Below are 15,549 nucleotides of genomic sequence, written 5' to 3' on the forward strand. Positions count from 1 at the left end.
GCGACAGTCCCTTGTGAGGAAGGGGTTCACTGAAGACTGAACCAGTGTGGTGCCTGCTGGCTGGATGAGGGGGATGAGGCAGTCCCTGGACAGTGTTCAGGTAGGGCCCTGCTGGGGGCAGGACCACCTTTCCATAGCAGAAGTGGTGCTAGCAACTCTGACTGAGGAGTGGTCACCATGGTGTTCCTGCACATAGAATCCTGATTGTGTTTCCTTTCTTTGCTTCTTCTTCTTCTTCTGTTTTCTTCTCTTTCTTTTCTCTTTTTTTCTTTTTTTAAAAAAGGCAGTTCAGATTTACATCGTAATGGGGAAGTGGACAAATGCCAGCACTTATGGTTCTTATAAATTTATGTTTTGAAGACAGCAGAGCACTCAAGAGTAATCCCACTGTTATGGTCGATGAAACCTGGGAAACAAGAAAGTTCGTCAAGGCCGAGGGGATGTCAGGGGCCCCATCCCACAACGGCATCTTTCCATCCTCAGATACCCTGGTTGGGACAGTGATATTCCAGTGTGACCTCCCACCCATGACACAAACACAGAGGGGCACCCCGAGTATTCGAGCTCCACAGATTTCATCTAGGGACCAGAGAAAGTTTAATTTGGAAGCATTGGAGGCCCAAACTGGATTTGGCTGCACTAGGATTCCTGCATGGCAGTAAGATGGAGGTCCTGACTGTGTGTCTGAGTCAGGCAGGAGGTACATTGGTAAGTCCTGCTTCTCCACATGCTCCAAAGAAGAATGATTAGAAAGATTAAGCCAGTGGTTTAGTTACTAACCAGCCAGGCATACACCCCCAATAGTGAATTCTTTCCGTGTCTCATTTTTACCAAGTGACATGAGACAGGATTGCTTGGTAGAAGAGCACAGGATAACAGGACACTCTTTAGTGGTCCCATGTGGTATTTTGGTATTCTGCCCAGCTCTGGCCTCTGCTGACTGTGTGTTGGCAACACCCTTATATCCCCAGCTTCAGTTTTTTATAAAAACTCACGTTGGGGTCATCCAACACATAGCAAGACTTTTCATCCGAGCAAACTAAAACACAGAGGGTGACTTTTTGCCTGGGCCTTAAACATTTTTAACATCCTTTGCCTGAGGTTTTGTTCTTTCAACCTTTTGTTGTTGTTTTTGTTCTTGTTTTGAGACAGAGTCTAACTATGGAGCCCAAGCTAGCCTGCAACTCCCTATGAAGACCAGGCTGGCCTTGAACTCAGCAGAGATCCATCTACCTCTGCCTCCCTAGTGCCGAGACTAATGGTGTGTGCCATCACACAGGGCCTCATGGCCCTCTTTTTATCAACTTAAAGGTAGACTTTGACGTTGACCTCTGTCTTCTCTTCTCACATCTTACCCACAAGACCACTTGGTAATCTAGGGCAAATGGATATTTATTTGAAAGTAAATATCAACAGAGCGGGGTGTGATGGTGCACGTCTGCAACGCCAGCACCCAGGAGGCTGAGACAGGAGGATTTCTGTAAGTTCCTGGCCAGTCTGGGCTATATAGTGAGAACCAGGCCCGCTGGGTCTCCAATGAAAGAAAGTAACAGCAAAAAAGGGAAAATAAACATGGCCCTGTGACAATGGGGACATTCAAGGCGGCCCCCACCAATACCAACCTTGTCAAGTGTCTACTCAACTCGTGGACTTCCATTTCAGTGCTCTTGAACTCATTAAGTTCCTTTCGAATGGCGGCCTGGAAGAGGAGCAGCAGGTCAGCACGCTGAAGAAGTGGGAAGGCCTCCCCATTCATCATACCTAAAAATATTCTTCTTCTTCCACACAACTACACAAAAAAAGTCACCTGGGTGTCCTTTAAAACCTTCCAGGATTTCCCTTCTTTGGGGACACTGTGAGGTTCTAATGGAGCTCTCCGTATTTTATGAGGTCTCTGTACCCCATGCTCCTTGTGGGGTTACAGATGGCACACATTTTGGCTTCACCTCCCTTCTGCAGTTCTCCTGCTGGGTGCCTGGGAAGGTGTCTTGACACAGAGAGCCAATGATAAGTCTGGAGGCTCATGTTAAGAATGACTCTGTACCTCGTCCAGTGTTACTCTGTCTTTCTGGGCACAGTCCCCCGACATACTATGGAAAAGAACTGAATGATCTTGTGTCAGAACTCTGTTTCTCAATGTCACTGTACTGAGGAGTGGGGACCTTTCTAAGACAATCTGGTTGTTAAGAGGGACCAATGCCTTTATCAGGGATGGGATCAGTTAAACAGGAGCCGGCTGTTACAAAGGAAGACTACTTCCTACATTTTCTCTCGGGCATGTGTCTATCTCCCTGACTTATGTCCCGTTACGGAGCAGCAAGATGAGGCAGCCTAACCTTGGGCTTTCTGGATTCTAGAATCTTTAGCCTTTAAATAATCTTTCTATATAAAATTATGAAGCCTCAAGTGTTCTGTTACAGCACCAACAAACGGACCAGGATTCTGTCTTTCCTCCTTCTGGGAAGCAGGCACAGTATCTTGCCTGTTCTGTGCCTTTTCCAAGTGAAGAACCCATCGAGTGGTTTCCCACAGGTCACTCGGAGCACTCCCGTGAGCAGCACTTTTAGCATGGGGCCGAGGCAGGGCTCTGCTCTCCTTACGTACAACATGCACCCGCCTCCCCTTTTTCCACCACCTCGGCTTACTTTGTCAGCAGCTGTGAGTCGGGTCCATGGCTTGTCCGCTCTACGGTCATAGTCCTGGGCATCTGCCACCTCCACGTAGTCACTGAAGCGGATGAGGATCTTCCTTTCTCGAAGTTCTTCCACCGTGGGCCTTTGACTGAGCTGCAAGGAGGGAGAAAGGTGGGGACCTGTCAACAGAGGCCTTTAGACCACGGTTTCATTTGTGAACTTGTAGGTGTGGAAAATGAGTCCGGGAAGCTAACTGATATGTTATACAGCAAGCTGGAGCAGGGAGCAGAACCCAGAGTGCTTAACTCTGGGATTCTGCGAGCTTTATTGTCCCTTTCAACCTCTCGGGCTTATGCAGATGACAGCAGCCTGTCCTTTATCACACTGCTTTCTTGGTCTGATAGGAAGCCTGATTGTCTGTGTAGCTGTGAGTGTCCATTGTGGATTTTCTCCGTCTGTCCTTCACCTGGTGGGACGCAAACACCTTAAGCAATGATTCCATCTAAACTTGGATTGGTGAGTCCACATCTCTGTCCTAAAATTAACGCTGTTTGCAGAATGCGTCTGTAACACATTATATGTGTGTGTGCACATACACATTACATATATACACATACCCATGTGTGTCTACAGATACATATATGCCTGTGTGTTTTAGGCATACAGAAGAGCACTTGCAAATGGTATGCAGCCTCCAGGCTGTGAGGGGGTGGGATAGGTTGATTTAGGAGTTTTTAGGGTTTCTTTCAGAAGGTCAATTTTAAGGTTAGTGAGCCAACGCAGAGCCGAGCAAGCCACATCTATGCCACGGAGAACAGACTTTGTAAGGAGGGAGGGATAAAATCATGTTTATTTAGCCATCTCCTGGTATTCCCCTGAGCACCCTTCCTCTGTCCCTTAACAACAGAAAGCTGACATTTTCATTATCTTTCCCTGTCACAAGCTTATTTCTTCTGGAGCAACACAACCGTTCCCTTTACAATGCTGTCAGCTCATGTTCAACCAGGGTTACTTAAAAACAATTTTTTCTCCCAGCCCTAGACTGTTGACTGCTATTAATAGAAGAGGCAGTCAGATAAAGTCTTACGGCTCTGGTCTATAAAACAAACAGCAAATCCAAACGACTCCGGCTGTTCTGCCTGCCATGCAGTTATCTGCCTGATGCCCTTGGCTGGAGCTGGAATGTTCCAACGTGCTACTGCCATGGCACAGTGAGAAGACAGCTTGCTGCCATTAAAGAGAGGTTCCTGGTGGTGAGAGCTTGGGTGGGACCGACTAGGCATTTGGTCCCCTCTTGGCTAAAGGAGGAAGCTCCAGGGATCAGAAGCCTAATGATTATGGAACTGGCCCATGCCTGTTCCACCAATGATTTTAGTCTGTCCTGAGGCACCAGGGGTTTTCAGAGGGCTAAACACTTTGTCATCCATGTGGCTTGTCATGAGAAAGTATAGTTTCCCAAGCTATGTGGCCGAGGTTGCTGGAAATTAAAAAGGTGGTCATTTTGGCATCAAGATGTTCCTTGTGAAATATGAGAGCTGACAGAATTTATACTGAAGTTAAAAAAAAACATTTAATTTTTTTTTTTTGCCACATTCACACCAGCTAAACAGATACTTAATCAAAGTCTCCTGTTTGTGGTCCTCAATTTGATTACCTCAGGATGTTAGACAAGCAGTGCTAATTTTTGATGTTTGGTACATCCAAGGGTTCTTAAGCCATGATTTCTGAATTTATTTTCCTGGAAACCACACTCTGGGCTACCTAGGTGTAGTGTTTCACATTTTCAATCTCAGTACTCAGGAGGTTAAGGCAAAAATATTTAGAGTTCAAGGCCAGCCTGGGCTACATGGTGAATTCAGGGCTAGTTTGGTCTACTCTAGCAAGAGTCTATCTGCCCCCTCCCCAGTTTCAAAAAAGTAAATAAATAAATAAATAAATAAATAAATAAATCATAATCTAGAGTTTACCAATACCCATCTAACAGCAGAATCTGGAGAGAAGACTTAATGCTGGAAGTACTCAAGGACAGGGATGCTGGAAGTACTCAAGGACAGGGATGATGGAAGTACTTAAGGACAGGGATGATGGAAGTGCTCAAGGACAGGAGCTGCTTTTTATGCCCCAAATCCTGTGATGCTCTCAGTCTAAATCAAGTTGGCATGGTATTGTGCTCACGTTCTAGGAAGGGACAAGTAAGGACAGTACAGACTGCTGTCTTGGGGGTCTTAGGTGGAATGTGGACCCTGATACTAACCAGAATCTTCCAGAACTCATCTTAGAAGATGTGCACCTAGCCCTTGATACCCAAAGCCTGAGGCCCTTGCTAGATGCTGAGGAGACAATCTTTGTGGATAAAGTCTAGTTTTCTAAGGAAGACGGATTGGGACAACAGAAAAGAAGCAACATTTATATCAATCTGTGCCAGCAGTATCATGTGCAACCAAAAATTTGAAAAAAAAAAAGAGTCAATTGAGATCCAAATTCCACTGAAATACAACCCAAACCCTAAATTTACCCCTTCCCTTGTCCTCATCATGTATATATGCATGCTTTCAGTTAGTCAGCTGCCCTTTCTTGGGGTCTGTGGTAGTGGGGATGGACCCCAGGGCCTTGCACATGGGAAGAGAGCGCTGTCACTGTGCTACAACTCCAACTCTTTTTTTTTGGAGAGGGAAGACAGGCATTTATTTCTAGCATATAATTTTTATGTTTTCAATTTAGTTTAAAAAAATGACTTGGTCTGTTGGTATCAACAGACCCTGGGTTCTATTTTTTATTTTTCACTAGTACATTAAAATTCAATAGAATTTTATTAAGGAAATCAGGGCTGAGGTTATAAGCAGTCACCAGCCCTGGCATCTGGTTTTGGTATGATAAAGGCTCAAGGGAAAAGAATTTGCCCAGAGCCAGGGCAGGCTGTGTGGTACCCACCTATAGGTGGGCGCCAGTGCTCTGCAGACCCAGGGAAATATTAAATTTCCGGTTTCCACATTTCCCTCTGACTCCTTCTGAAACACTCATTCCTGCCCTCAAGGTCACGATTTTTAACTCTCCTTGGCAGCCTCAGGAAACTGGAAATGCTGGAATCACAGGGCCATTTCCCTGGTGGGGGTATGTGGGTGGGGAGTGAGAGGGTGTGGGTGGGGGTGGAGAGACCAGGGGGTGGGGGAGGGGATAATGATGTTAACTGCAAAATCTAGAGGCTGTTTGTAGGTAAGGTTGGGAGTGTCAGCATCCTAAGGGACAGAAGTGTAGGAAGCAAAACTCTTGCCTACTCTCTGCTAATGCATTATGCAGTTAGAGTCAAAGTTCTGTTTGCAAGAACACACAATCTTTTGATAAGAGATAAGAATTGATAGCTAGCTAAGTAAATCCTTCCTTCTTTTTTCTGTTTTTTTTTTTTTTTTTTTTAAGCAGGGTCTCACTATGTAGCCCAGGTTGGTCTGGAACTTGATATTGTTCCCAGGATGGCCTCAAATTCACAACACTACCCTTGTCTTTGACTTCCGGAGTGCTGGGATGATAGCAGGGCACACACCACCATGAGAAAGAGCCAAAGTCAGCCTCTAAGTCCCTCTTGGCCAAGGACAAATTAACTTCCTGGAATGCTGGGAAATACCAAGGCACAGGTTTTTTACTCCCCTAAAGAAGTTTGTTTGACCCATCTGCACTGGATACGCTTGATCACATGTGGGCAGGAGGTATACAGGCAGGAAATATGTCAGGATGTACATTTGCCCCTGATGGGACCTGATGGGAAATGCAATGAGTTGTGGGTTTGGTCTTTTTAAGCCCTTGCAAAGTGTGAATCAGGGCCACTCCCTGGGATCCCAGAGTGGACTCAATCAGAGTTAGTATTTAATTAAAGTTTACTTCAAATTTGGCTCAAAATTGTGGAACTGGTTTTTCTTTCTTGAATGTTGGACTAACAGTTTATGCCAAAGACTGGAGTTAGAACAACTGGCCAAAGCCAGGTCATTCAGCTCCTATTCTTCTCTCCCCCCCCACCCCCACCCCGTGATGCCAGCCAGACACCCCATCATCCAGGCTCTTGTTTATCTTACTTCCTTCAATTAGTTTGGCATTTGGCTTGCCACCAGTGTTTGGGATGGTTTTGGGAAGGGAGAGTGTTGAGAAGTACAAATTACTTCCTGAATAAGTGGCATGGCCTCGCAGGACCCTGAATCTCATCCTTTACATAATGTTTTCAGGGAGAAAAAGTCACTAATGAACATCTTTAGAATTAATTTTAATGGGTCTCTTCACCATCTTTGAGACTGAGTATCCTTTTCTCAAGATGGCCACTGCGGGGGGCTGATTGAAAACACTTCAAGCAGACAGAGGTAGTGTTATATCCTGTGTGCCATCAATTAATTAAACTTTCAACAGGACCCAAGAATAGTTCCAAGCTTATTATTCAAGGTTTTTTTTTTTTCTTTTCAAGAGGCCACTCATGTTTCAGAAGATCTGTGGGTCTATTCAGCAAGGCAATACCCTCTATTTGAGGGGTTAAAAATGTAGCAAAAACCCAGCTTTATAAGTTTTAAATGCTTTTCAAACATATTCACTAAATGGATCAGGATTTTTTTGGTATCTTCCTGATCTGATAATTCCAACTGAATTTAGCAAAAGACAGTCAAATTTCAACAAGTAGTAAAGGGGAAACAAAGTTCATGATGTCCTATGATCATAGCAAAATACAATATGTTTTTTAAACTACCATTTTTTTTTTAACATTTTTTGCTTTTTGTTTTTGAGACAAAATGGCCCACAGCTCATTATGTGTAGCTCAGGCTGGCCTTGAACTTGAGGCTATCTCAACCTTCTGAATGCTCAGATTACATGGCATGAGTCATCTTATCCATCTTGAACTACTAAATTTCTTTTTTTGAGACAGGGTCTCACTATGTAGCTTTGGCTGACCTGGAATTCACTATGTAGACCAGGTTGGCCTTGAACTCACAGAAACCTGCCTGCCTCTGCCTCCTAAGTGCTGAGACTAAAGGTGGACACTACTAAGCCTGGCAATTTTTCTTTCTTTCTTTCTTTTTTTTTTTTTTTTTTTTTTGTTGTTGTTCTTCAAGACAGGGTTTCTCTGTGCAGCCCTAGCTGTCCTGGAACTCACTCTGTAGACCAGGCTGGCCTCAAACTTACTGAGATCCACCTGCCTCTGCCTCCGTAGTGCTGGGATCAAAGGTGTGTGCCACCATGCCCAGCCTCCTGGCAATTTTTTCATTTGGTTGAACTACTAATTTGTATGAGTTTCCAATGGTGTGGGGGGTTAAAATACACATAATCTATTTTTTAACTTAATTTTTAAAAACTCATTTACTTTTATGTGCATGGGTGTTTTGTCTGGGGATATATCATGTATATTCCTGGTGCCCACGGATGCCTGAAGAGGATGTTGGCTCCCTTGGAACTGGAGTTACAGCTGAGTTGACCATTATCCTCAAGAAAGGTGTTAGGGAATCTGAGCAGTCTGGGTGAAGAGGCTTCAAAGCCCTCAAGGCTACAAGAAGCCAAGGTCTGTGAGCAGCTCTGGACATGGGGAACTGTCTTACCTTTCGAGTCAGCCTCCTCTTGATTTCACGCTTCTCCTCCTGCTCCTCCTGTTCATTCCGAGCTGAAAATATATGGAAGATGCTCCTGATTACAGAGCATGGCATCACCCACGCTCAGGTATACCCTCTGAGCTTTTGCAGGCTCTAGTCCAAGCACTTAGGTCCCATTCCCTGGCTATCCTTACACCTGAAGGGACTTGTCTTCATCTTCCTGCATCCTTTCAAATTGGTGGACTTTTTTTTTTTTTTTTTTTTTTTTTTTTTTTGTATTGTTCTCTTTGTGTCTGGGTTTGGGGCCCAGGCAGGGATGCTGGGGTAAGCAATGTGACTATAAGCCAAGGAGGTGTGTGGGAGAAGTATGGGGACACTCCTGGTGGTGACAAGCATTTGGGGAGAATCAGGATGCCTTCCTTAAGAAAGGTGTAAACCTCATGCCTCTTAGAGCCTCTCAGAGGCTGAAAGGGCTCATTGTGTGGCCCTAGTGACCCAAACCCTGTAGGGCAGGAGAGAAGACAAGCCTCCACCTGCTGCAGGAATGACACAGGGCAGTCAACAGCAACCTGAAAGGCTGCTCGTACTGACTTCAGAGTGCTCACCTGGCACAAGCCCTGATTCCACTAATTCTTTAAATCTTCCAAGAAGTCCACAGAACCCATGTGAGGCCAGAGTATGGAATATACGTGCTTGCATTTGGATTTGGAAACAGTATCTTAGGAACACACTTCAGAGACCAAACAATCTCAGATCAATATACAGACAACTGACTTGTCTGTTAAAGAGCCATGGTAAGGGTCTGGGGAAAGGAGTAGGAACAAGGGCAGAGAACTTGAGCCTTTTCTCTGTCTGAACTAACAAAATGACCATAAGCAGACCATCATTTACCTCCTGGGCCTTGGAAAGATTCCTTGTTCTCTGTGGAAGCACATTTATCAACATGGTACCATCTGATTTGAAAAATACCATGAATGCCAACTAGTGCCACAGAAAGCGTGAGATATCTCCTTGGCCATGGAGTTAGGAGAGCACCAGGAAAAGTAAACTATGGGTTGATTTGGGCACAGTGTCTATTAAGCTTGCAGGGGATACCTGCATTCTCATTTTGTAATCATGGTTGTCAAGTCATGTTTCTGCAACTTTATTATTGTGTTATTATGGTCCATGGTTATAATTTGGTTGTGGCGCTAAAGGTCTCAGTATAGGGTAGGTCTTTCAAAGAAAGAAATCCCAGTGCATAGAAATTGAGGTAGGGAGTATGCAATTAATTGTCCTGCGTTCCCTTCTTGCCACCCTAGGAATTCAGCAAAGACAGTTATAGCCAGCTTTGACCAAAGGCGACAACCTTTTCTGGCAACAAATGGTGGCAATTCAGAACAGGACTAAGGGCCTTGAGTGACACCCCCAGGGTGTGATTTTGTGTCCCTGCCTGCCTGTGGGCATCAGGACCTTGTGTGGACAGCACAAGAAATACCCATTCCTCCCGTGGAATGGGCCAGGAGAGCCCTCACAGTGCCAGTACCTACCGTGAATGCCTCTTCCTTTGGATTTAATGACCCCCTTTTTTTCCCAGAGTTGCCTTAAAAAACATACATTTCTCTTAGCTAAAAACCTATAATAGCCATTATTTTCTTAGCATGAATTAATCTATCACAGATAAATTGGGAAGCAGATAGCAAGACCCAGAAGAAGGGAAACCCAAAGACTGACATTTTAAAAAAAATGTAAATTACTCTGTAATAAAGTCTAGGAAACTAGCCAGCCATTAACATCTTAGGATAAATCCATCTATCCAGACTCAGTCTGGAGGCAGACCCCAGGCAGCTACCTATACTTGCAGTGGGGAGGAAGGATAGAAGGAAGGTAGTCTTGCAGTCTGTCCTCCATGTAGCTTGAGGGCACCATGTTGAAACTTAGAAACCGTGTAGGCTACCACTCCGGATTTCCAAATGAAGTCACAAAAGCCCCAGGGAATGAAGCCACCAACCACACCTGACATAGCTCACCACTCAAACAGTTCAGACCTCTGCTTTTTCCTGCTGTCACAACTTGCTTGAGGCTGGTCCTCCTTCTCATTACTGGGCCTGACCTCACTCCTGATCTACAGGTCCCTTCTGAGCCATGAGGGTGGGTGTTCTGTACCAGAGATGGCACAGCCCAGGGGACTTCATCTCTTAAGTAGGTTCTTAGGCCCTCAGAGGTGCGGATCATAAACTACCACCTATGGTGTCCATATCACTCTCTCAAAGCCATTTACAAACCCAGTGTCATGAATTCTCAGGCAGATGATGCCAAGGCAATCCCACTAGGCAACTGAGAAAAGAGGCCACTACAGTCCGGTGATGTCATCGTCATGGTGCCCACTCCCCAGAGTTCATTATGTGCTCAGATGCACACAGGGCCTCACTGGCTACTGAACAAAGTGAGGGCTTGCTTACAAGGCTGGGCAGGGTGGGGGTGCAGACCAAGCCCAGCCTCTGGCACCCCGCATCTCCCAGCTTCTCTCCCAGTTTAAAGCCCAGAAGGTAAGTTTTAGAACTGATTATTTGGGGGATGTTTACAAATACCCCTTGACATTTCTTTCTCTTTCTTTCTTTCTTTCTTTCTTTCTTTCTTTCTTTCTTTCTTTCTTGCTTGCTTTCTTGCTTTCTTGCTTTCTTGCTTTCCTTTTTTTTTTGGATTTTTTGAGACAGGGTTTCTCTGTGTAATAGTTCCTGGCTGTCCTGGAACTCACTCTGTAGACCAGGCTGGCCTCGAACTCACTGAGTTGCACCTACCTCTGCCTCCCAAGTGCTGGGATTAAAGGTGTGCACCACCACTGCCCGGTGACATTTCTTATATAATAAGTAGGTACGGGGTGTGGTGACACACACAATCCCAGCACCTAGGAGATGGAGGAGGAGAGGGATTCAGAAGTTCAAAGTCATCCTTGGATATATATTAAGTTTAAGACCAGCCCTGGGCTATAGGAGACAAACAAAAAAAAATCAAAACTAGAAGAGAAAGACACCCATCCCCCCCAATAAGAACAAGACCAATAAAAAATTAGATTAAATAATAAACACAGAAAACAAATGTAGAAAGACAAAGGACCAACGTGTGGGGAAAGGAGGCGCAACTCTGAAAGGTTTAGAGATCAAGAGCTGACCAACCTGTTTGAATATGGCTAAGCAGAGCCTGGCTTTGTAAACATTTTACCAGGAAAAGGCAGAAGGAATTTCATAAAACCGGAAGAATCACACAGGTTTCCCGATAGTCTCCCTGGGCTGGTTAGACTCAAGGAAGCAACAGTAAAACAGAGAACTATCAATCAAACAACCAACCAAACAAACAGTGCGGGTCATCTGGCTTTGATGATCTGGGATCTGCATCTCCCCAGAGGTGGGGAGCCAGATGTGAGCCAGGGGATCCTCTCTCTCCCTGAGCCTCGCTGCCGCTGAGGGAAATGTATTTACAGAAACCTAAGCAAGGGCCAGCAGTACGCAGCCTCTTGGTGCTGGGGTTTCAGAGCTCAGAGCAGCTGCAGTGGAGGAGTGGAGGAGGAAGCTTTTATCTGATTTCGGATTTGAGGAATCAAGAGTTCCCTCCTCCGTTTTTCAGTTCTCATCAACAATGGACACTTTATAATGTTATAATGGACCAGATGTCTGTATGAGGCAAAAAGGAAACATCCTAAGGGCCAAGACTTCACCAAATGTAGCGATCTCTGACAGTTCTCTGCCGTCTAGTGTAGAGCAGAATACATTTAGAGACTTTTGAGACAGGGTCTTGCTATGGAGTCTAGGCTGACTAGAACTCACAGTTTACCAGTTTTAGGCACAGCCTTCGAGTGCTGGGATTACAGGTATGTGCCACCATATTCTGGCAAACTTAGTAACTTTGAAGGGCACTCACTGGTTAAAAAAAAAATTAGGGCTGGCGAGATGGTTCAGTGTGTGTAAGTGCTTGCCACTGAGTCTGACAGCTTGAGTTCATAAGGCTTACTCTAGACCCAGAAAAACTGGGCCTGAGAACAGCCTGCTCTGAGCTTGGGAAGGTAATGGTTGCCTTGGAGAAAGGATGTAGGACTCTGAGACAGGCAAGCAGATGGGCACCCATAGGTACTCCAGAGCCTGGAAACAACCTTCCCAGGCAAATGCAGCATCCTCTCTCAGCAAATCACTCAATACTGGCTAGGCCACAAGACCATTGGAAGGAGGGATAGAAAAGTGCAATCAGAAACAAAATTATTTAAGTGGAAATACCTAGTCACCTGGAGCAAAGTCTCACGTGACGTGTGTGTGCACACATATCGGTAAGATACTTCCTAATATCTAATTCTTTTTTTCTGGAAAGAAATTAGAAGGGCTTTTGGGGGATAGGGAAAAAGAATCACATATTAAAGTAAACATATTTGTTGGTTGGGTTGAGGAAACTGGGTAAGGATGGCAGCAGGGGTCTGGTGGGTGTGGTCTGATTTATTAAGAATTATTGAATATCTTCTGCTAAACTGAGGCATGTTGGGGTCTGTGGAAGGCCGCTTTCTTTCATTCTTTTGCATTCTTTGTTTTAGTACCAAGTGGACTCTCTGTACAAATCCAAATACTTTCTGTGTCCTGAGCTGAACAAGGGGCCCATTTTTTCCCTGTTCACAGCCAGCTTTCCGTGAATGAGAGCATCAGGCAAGCATGCCGCTCGCTGGCTGGGCCAGTCTCAGGAGGACAGGATGCACGTTCACTTGGCGGTGCTTTCTCCCACGGTAAAGCTGCGGCTCAGGGGGCTGAGTTCCCTCCACAGGAGCCCATTGATTTCCAGCCCTCACAGTCAAATTTCCCTTACACTAGCCATTAAAGCCCAACTTACCGGTTTAAAGCCAGTTTGGGTGTAAGCGTGACACTGGTTCTCCTTAAAGTCATCTTTTTCTGGTTCTGAAAAACCTGTTTGCTTTTCAGCTCCTCTCTTAGCTCAGGGTGGGCTCTGGCTTCAGCCTGGGAGTTCCTAACCCATAGCCAGGAGGTCAGTGACAAAGACAGCCCCCAACTTTGTAGAAGAAGCTTCCTTGGTTTCTATGAAGGCTCCTCCTGCAGGAGAGGTTTCTAGCGATCCCCTGGGCCCCCGGGAGAGACCTGGTAAGCCACTATGCAGCTACCAGGAAGGCTGCCCTGAGTGTCTGGTCACCCTGGGCTTAGTCAACTTACGCTTCAGAATGTTCCTCTGCTCCAGTTCCTCTGCGGTGGGTCTCTGGCTCAGCCGCCTACGAAAAAAATCCAGGAAAATTTTTTGGACCATGTCATATCCTTCTGGGGTCGGTGATCTCCACGGCCCCAACAGATACATCAGGCAGAGTCAGCAGCTGGAGTCCTCTGTCCATCCTGTGCCCCGAGACACTGACTCGCCACCAGTGCCTCCTCGGTTCCTCAATTTCAAGCCCAGGAAGGGCACCCTGCGTCAGGTCACGCAAAGCTGCCCTCCCTCCCTCTGCAGGCCCCTCCCCAGGCCTGCTCCTCCAGTGCCCCCAGGCCAGGAGACAGAAACTTAGCTGGGCCTTTCCTCTTCACAGAAGTCCCTTTCTTTCCTTGTGGCCTCTTGCCTTTCTCTCTCTGCCTCCAGGCTAGCGCTTGCTTCTTGCTACCTTTGTGCACACCAAGAACACAGAGGCTTGTGGCCTGGAGGACATGCAAGAGAGGGTGTCTGTCTGCCGAGAACAATGGCTACTCTTCTTCCTGTCTCCACCCATCTCCACCAGAGCCTTATTAGACATAGAATGCCAGATGAACAGGCACAGAAATGACTCTTATTACTGGGTGCATAATTAAGTCATAGAGAATGCGGCATCGTAGCAGGGGCAGGAACTTCTGGTGGTGCCGTGTGGAGAAGGAGGAACAGATGCGGTGACAGGTAGTGACAGAAGTGACTAGAGAATGGGAATGGATCACAAGGGAGAACCACGTACTTGGACACCTACATAAAGTTTCTGGTGGTGTGTGTGTGTGTGTGTGTGTGTGTGTGTGTGTGTGTGTGTGTGTGTAGATACCACGTAGAGTGGACCTGGTTGGGAACAGGGACATTTTTGTTTTTCAAGCTTTTGGCAGTCATTGAAAACCCTGAAGTTATTCAGCTTCACCCACTAGGCAATGAATGATAAGGTATGTGTGAGGTGAATATTGTGGAAGGAATTCTAGGCTCCTCGGAGTCTTCTACTGGGACATTGTGGGTAGAAAGGCATGCTTTCCTAATTGTACAGCTATAGTCACTCCCCAAACTTCTGAAACTGAGATCTGTCGTTGGAGAGATGTTTACAGCTTGGAGTCCTAAGAGAGACCCAGGATGCAAGAAAGTTGTCAGGATCAAGATGGAGTTGCTTTGGATCTTGCCCTAGCAACAAGTCAACCAATTAAATAAATCAAGCCGGATACTATGGAGACTGCAAAAATCACCACCTCATACAAAGGTGCCACAGATATCTGTACGGATGTCTGCCCAACTGTGTATTTAGTGTTAGACCAGTCAGCTCTGCTGTTTACTCATGCAGTAGCTAAAGCTTTTTATTTTAAAGTATATTAAGCAATCCTCACTTTGCCTTTAAAAATCTTTCCCCTGCCTCGATTTTCTTGAATGCTCATAGCTTCTTATGGCACCCATGTCTTCACTGCAATGTTCTACTATTCTCAAATAAATAACGTTATTATTGGGTGACTCTGATTGTTATTTAGGTTGACAAGTGAAATATAAAATCCGTGGAGCCTCCAAGTATAACTATTTCAAATTCAAGTCTTGTTATCTGTGAAAGCTGCAGCACCTTGAAACTGTTGGACACTGTAATCCAAAGTGTTTTAAAGTTTGTAAGAACATTTTCACATTGATTATTCCTTTTGCTCTGTAAAACATCTCTGCAACATAGTATAAAAGCGGTATGGTCTTTGATTTTATTTCCTATCAAGGAGTACCTGAACCTCTGGGACTTCCTATCAAGGAGTGCCCAAATCCTCTGGAACTTTGATATTCCAAATGAGTCCCTCAGATCATATCTGACTTTATGCTAATGAGACAAGCTAGTGTGGGACCCCTGGGTAGCCTCTGGAGGGGACAGGACACTAGAAAGACCATGTGATTGGAGGGTTGAAGCTCATGAAAACCTAACAATGAGATCGGATGAGCTTCCAGGTTGCTGAAGTCCTGAGGAGCCTTCCAACCTTTCCCCTACCAATCTCTCCATCTAGCTTTTCACCCACATCCCATGTTTTCTTTTCATTACACACTGATCAATGTAAGTATGGTGTTTCCGAGTTCAGTTCTGTAAGTCATTCTAGCAAATTAATCAAATACACACACTAAATAAATAAAAAACATAATAAAAAGATTGCTTATAGAGACAATAT

General features: G+C 45.4%; 1 protein-coding gene across 2 annotated transcripts in view; it reads right to left on the minus strand.

Annotated features, from left to right (window-relative positions):
* Nucleotides 1-330: 330 nt before the first annotated feature.
* Phactr1 (phosphatase and actin regulator 1) overlaps nt 331-15,549 on the minus strand; it is a 285,223-nt gene continuing 270,004 nt past the window's right edge. For both annotated transcript variants that reach the window (XM_059263123.1, XM_059263120.1), the window contains exons 9-13: nt 13,369-13,424; nt 8,198-8,259; nt 2,646-2,786; nt 1,623-1,699; nt 331-406 (exon numbers count right to left, since the gene is read on the minus strand). In XM_059263123.1, coding sequence (XP_059119106.1) covers nt 391-406; nt 1,623-1,699; nt 2,646-2,786; nt 8,198-8,259; nt 13,369-13,424 — 352 coding nt within the window. In that variant the 3' untranslated portion in view covers nt 331-390. The remainder of the gene's footprint in view (nt 407-1,622; nt 1,700-2,645; nt 2,787-8,197; nt 8,260-13,368; nt 13,425-15,549) is intronic.

This window comes from Peromyscus eremicus, chromosome 5, assembly GCF_949786415.1.
Source record: "Peromyscus eremicus chromosome 5, PerEre_H2_v1, whole genome shotgun sequence".
NCBI lineage: Eukaryota > Metazoa > Chordata > Mammalia > Rodentia > Cricetidae > Peromyscus > Peromyscus eremicus.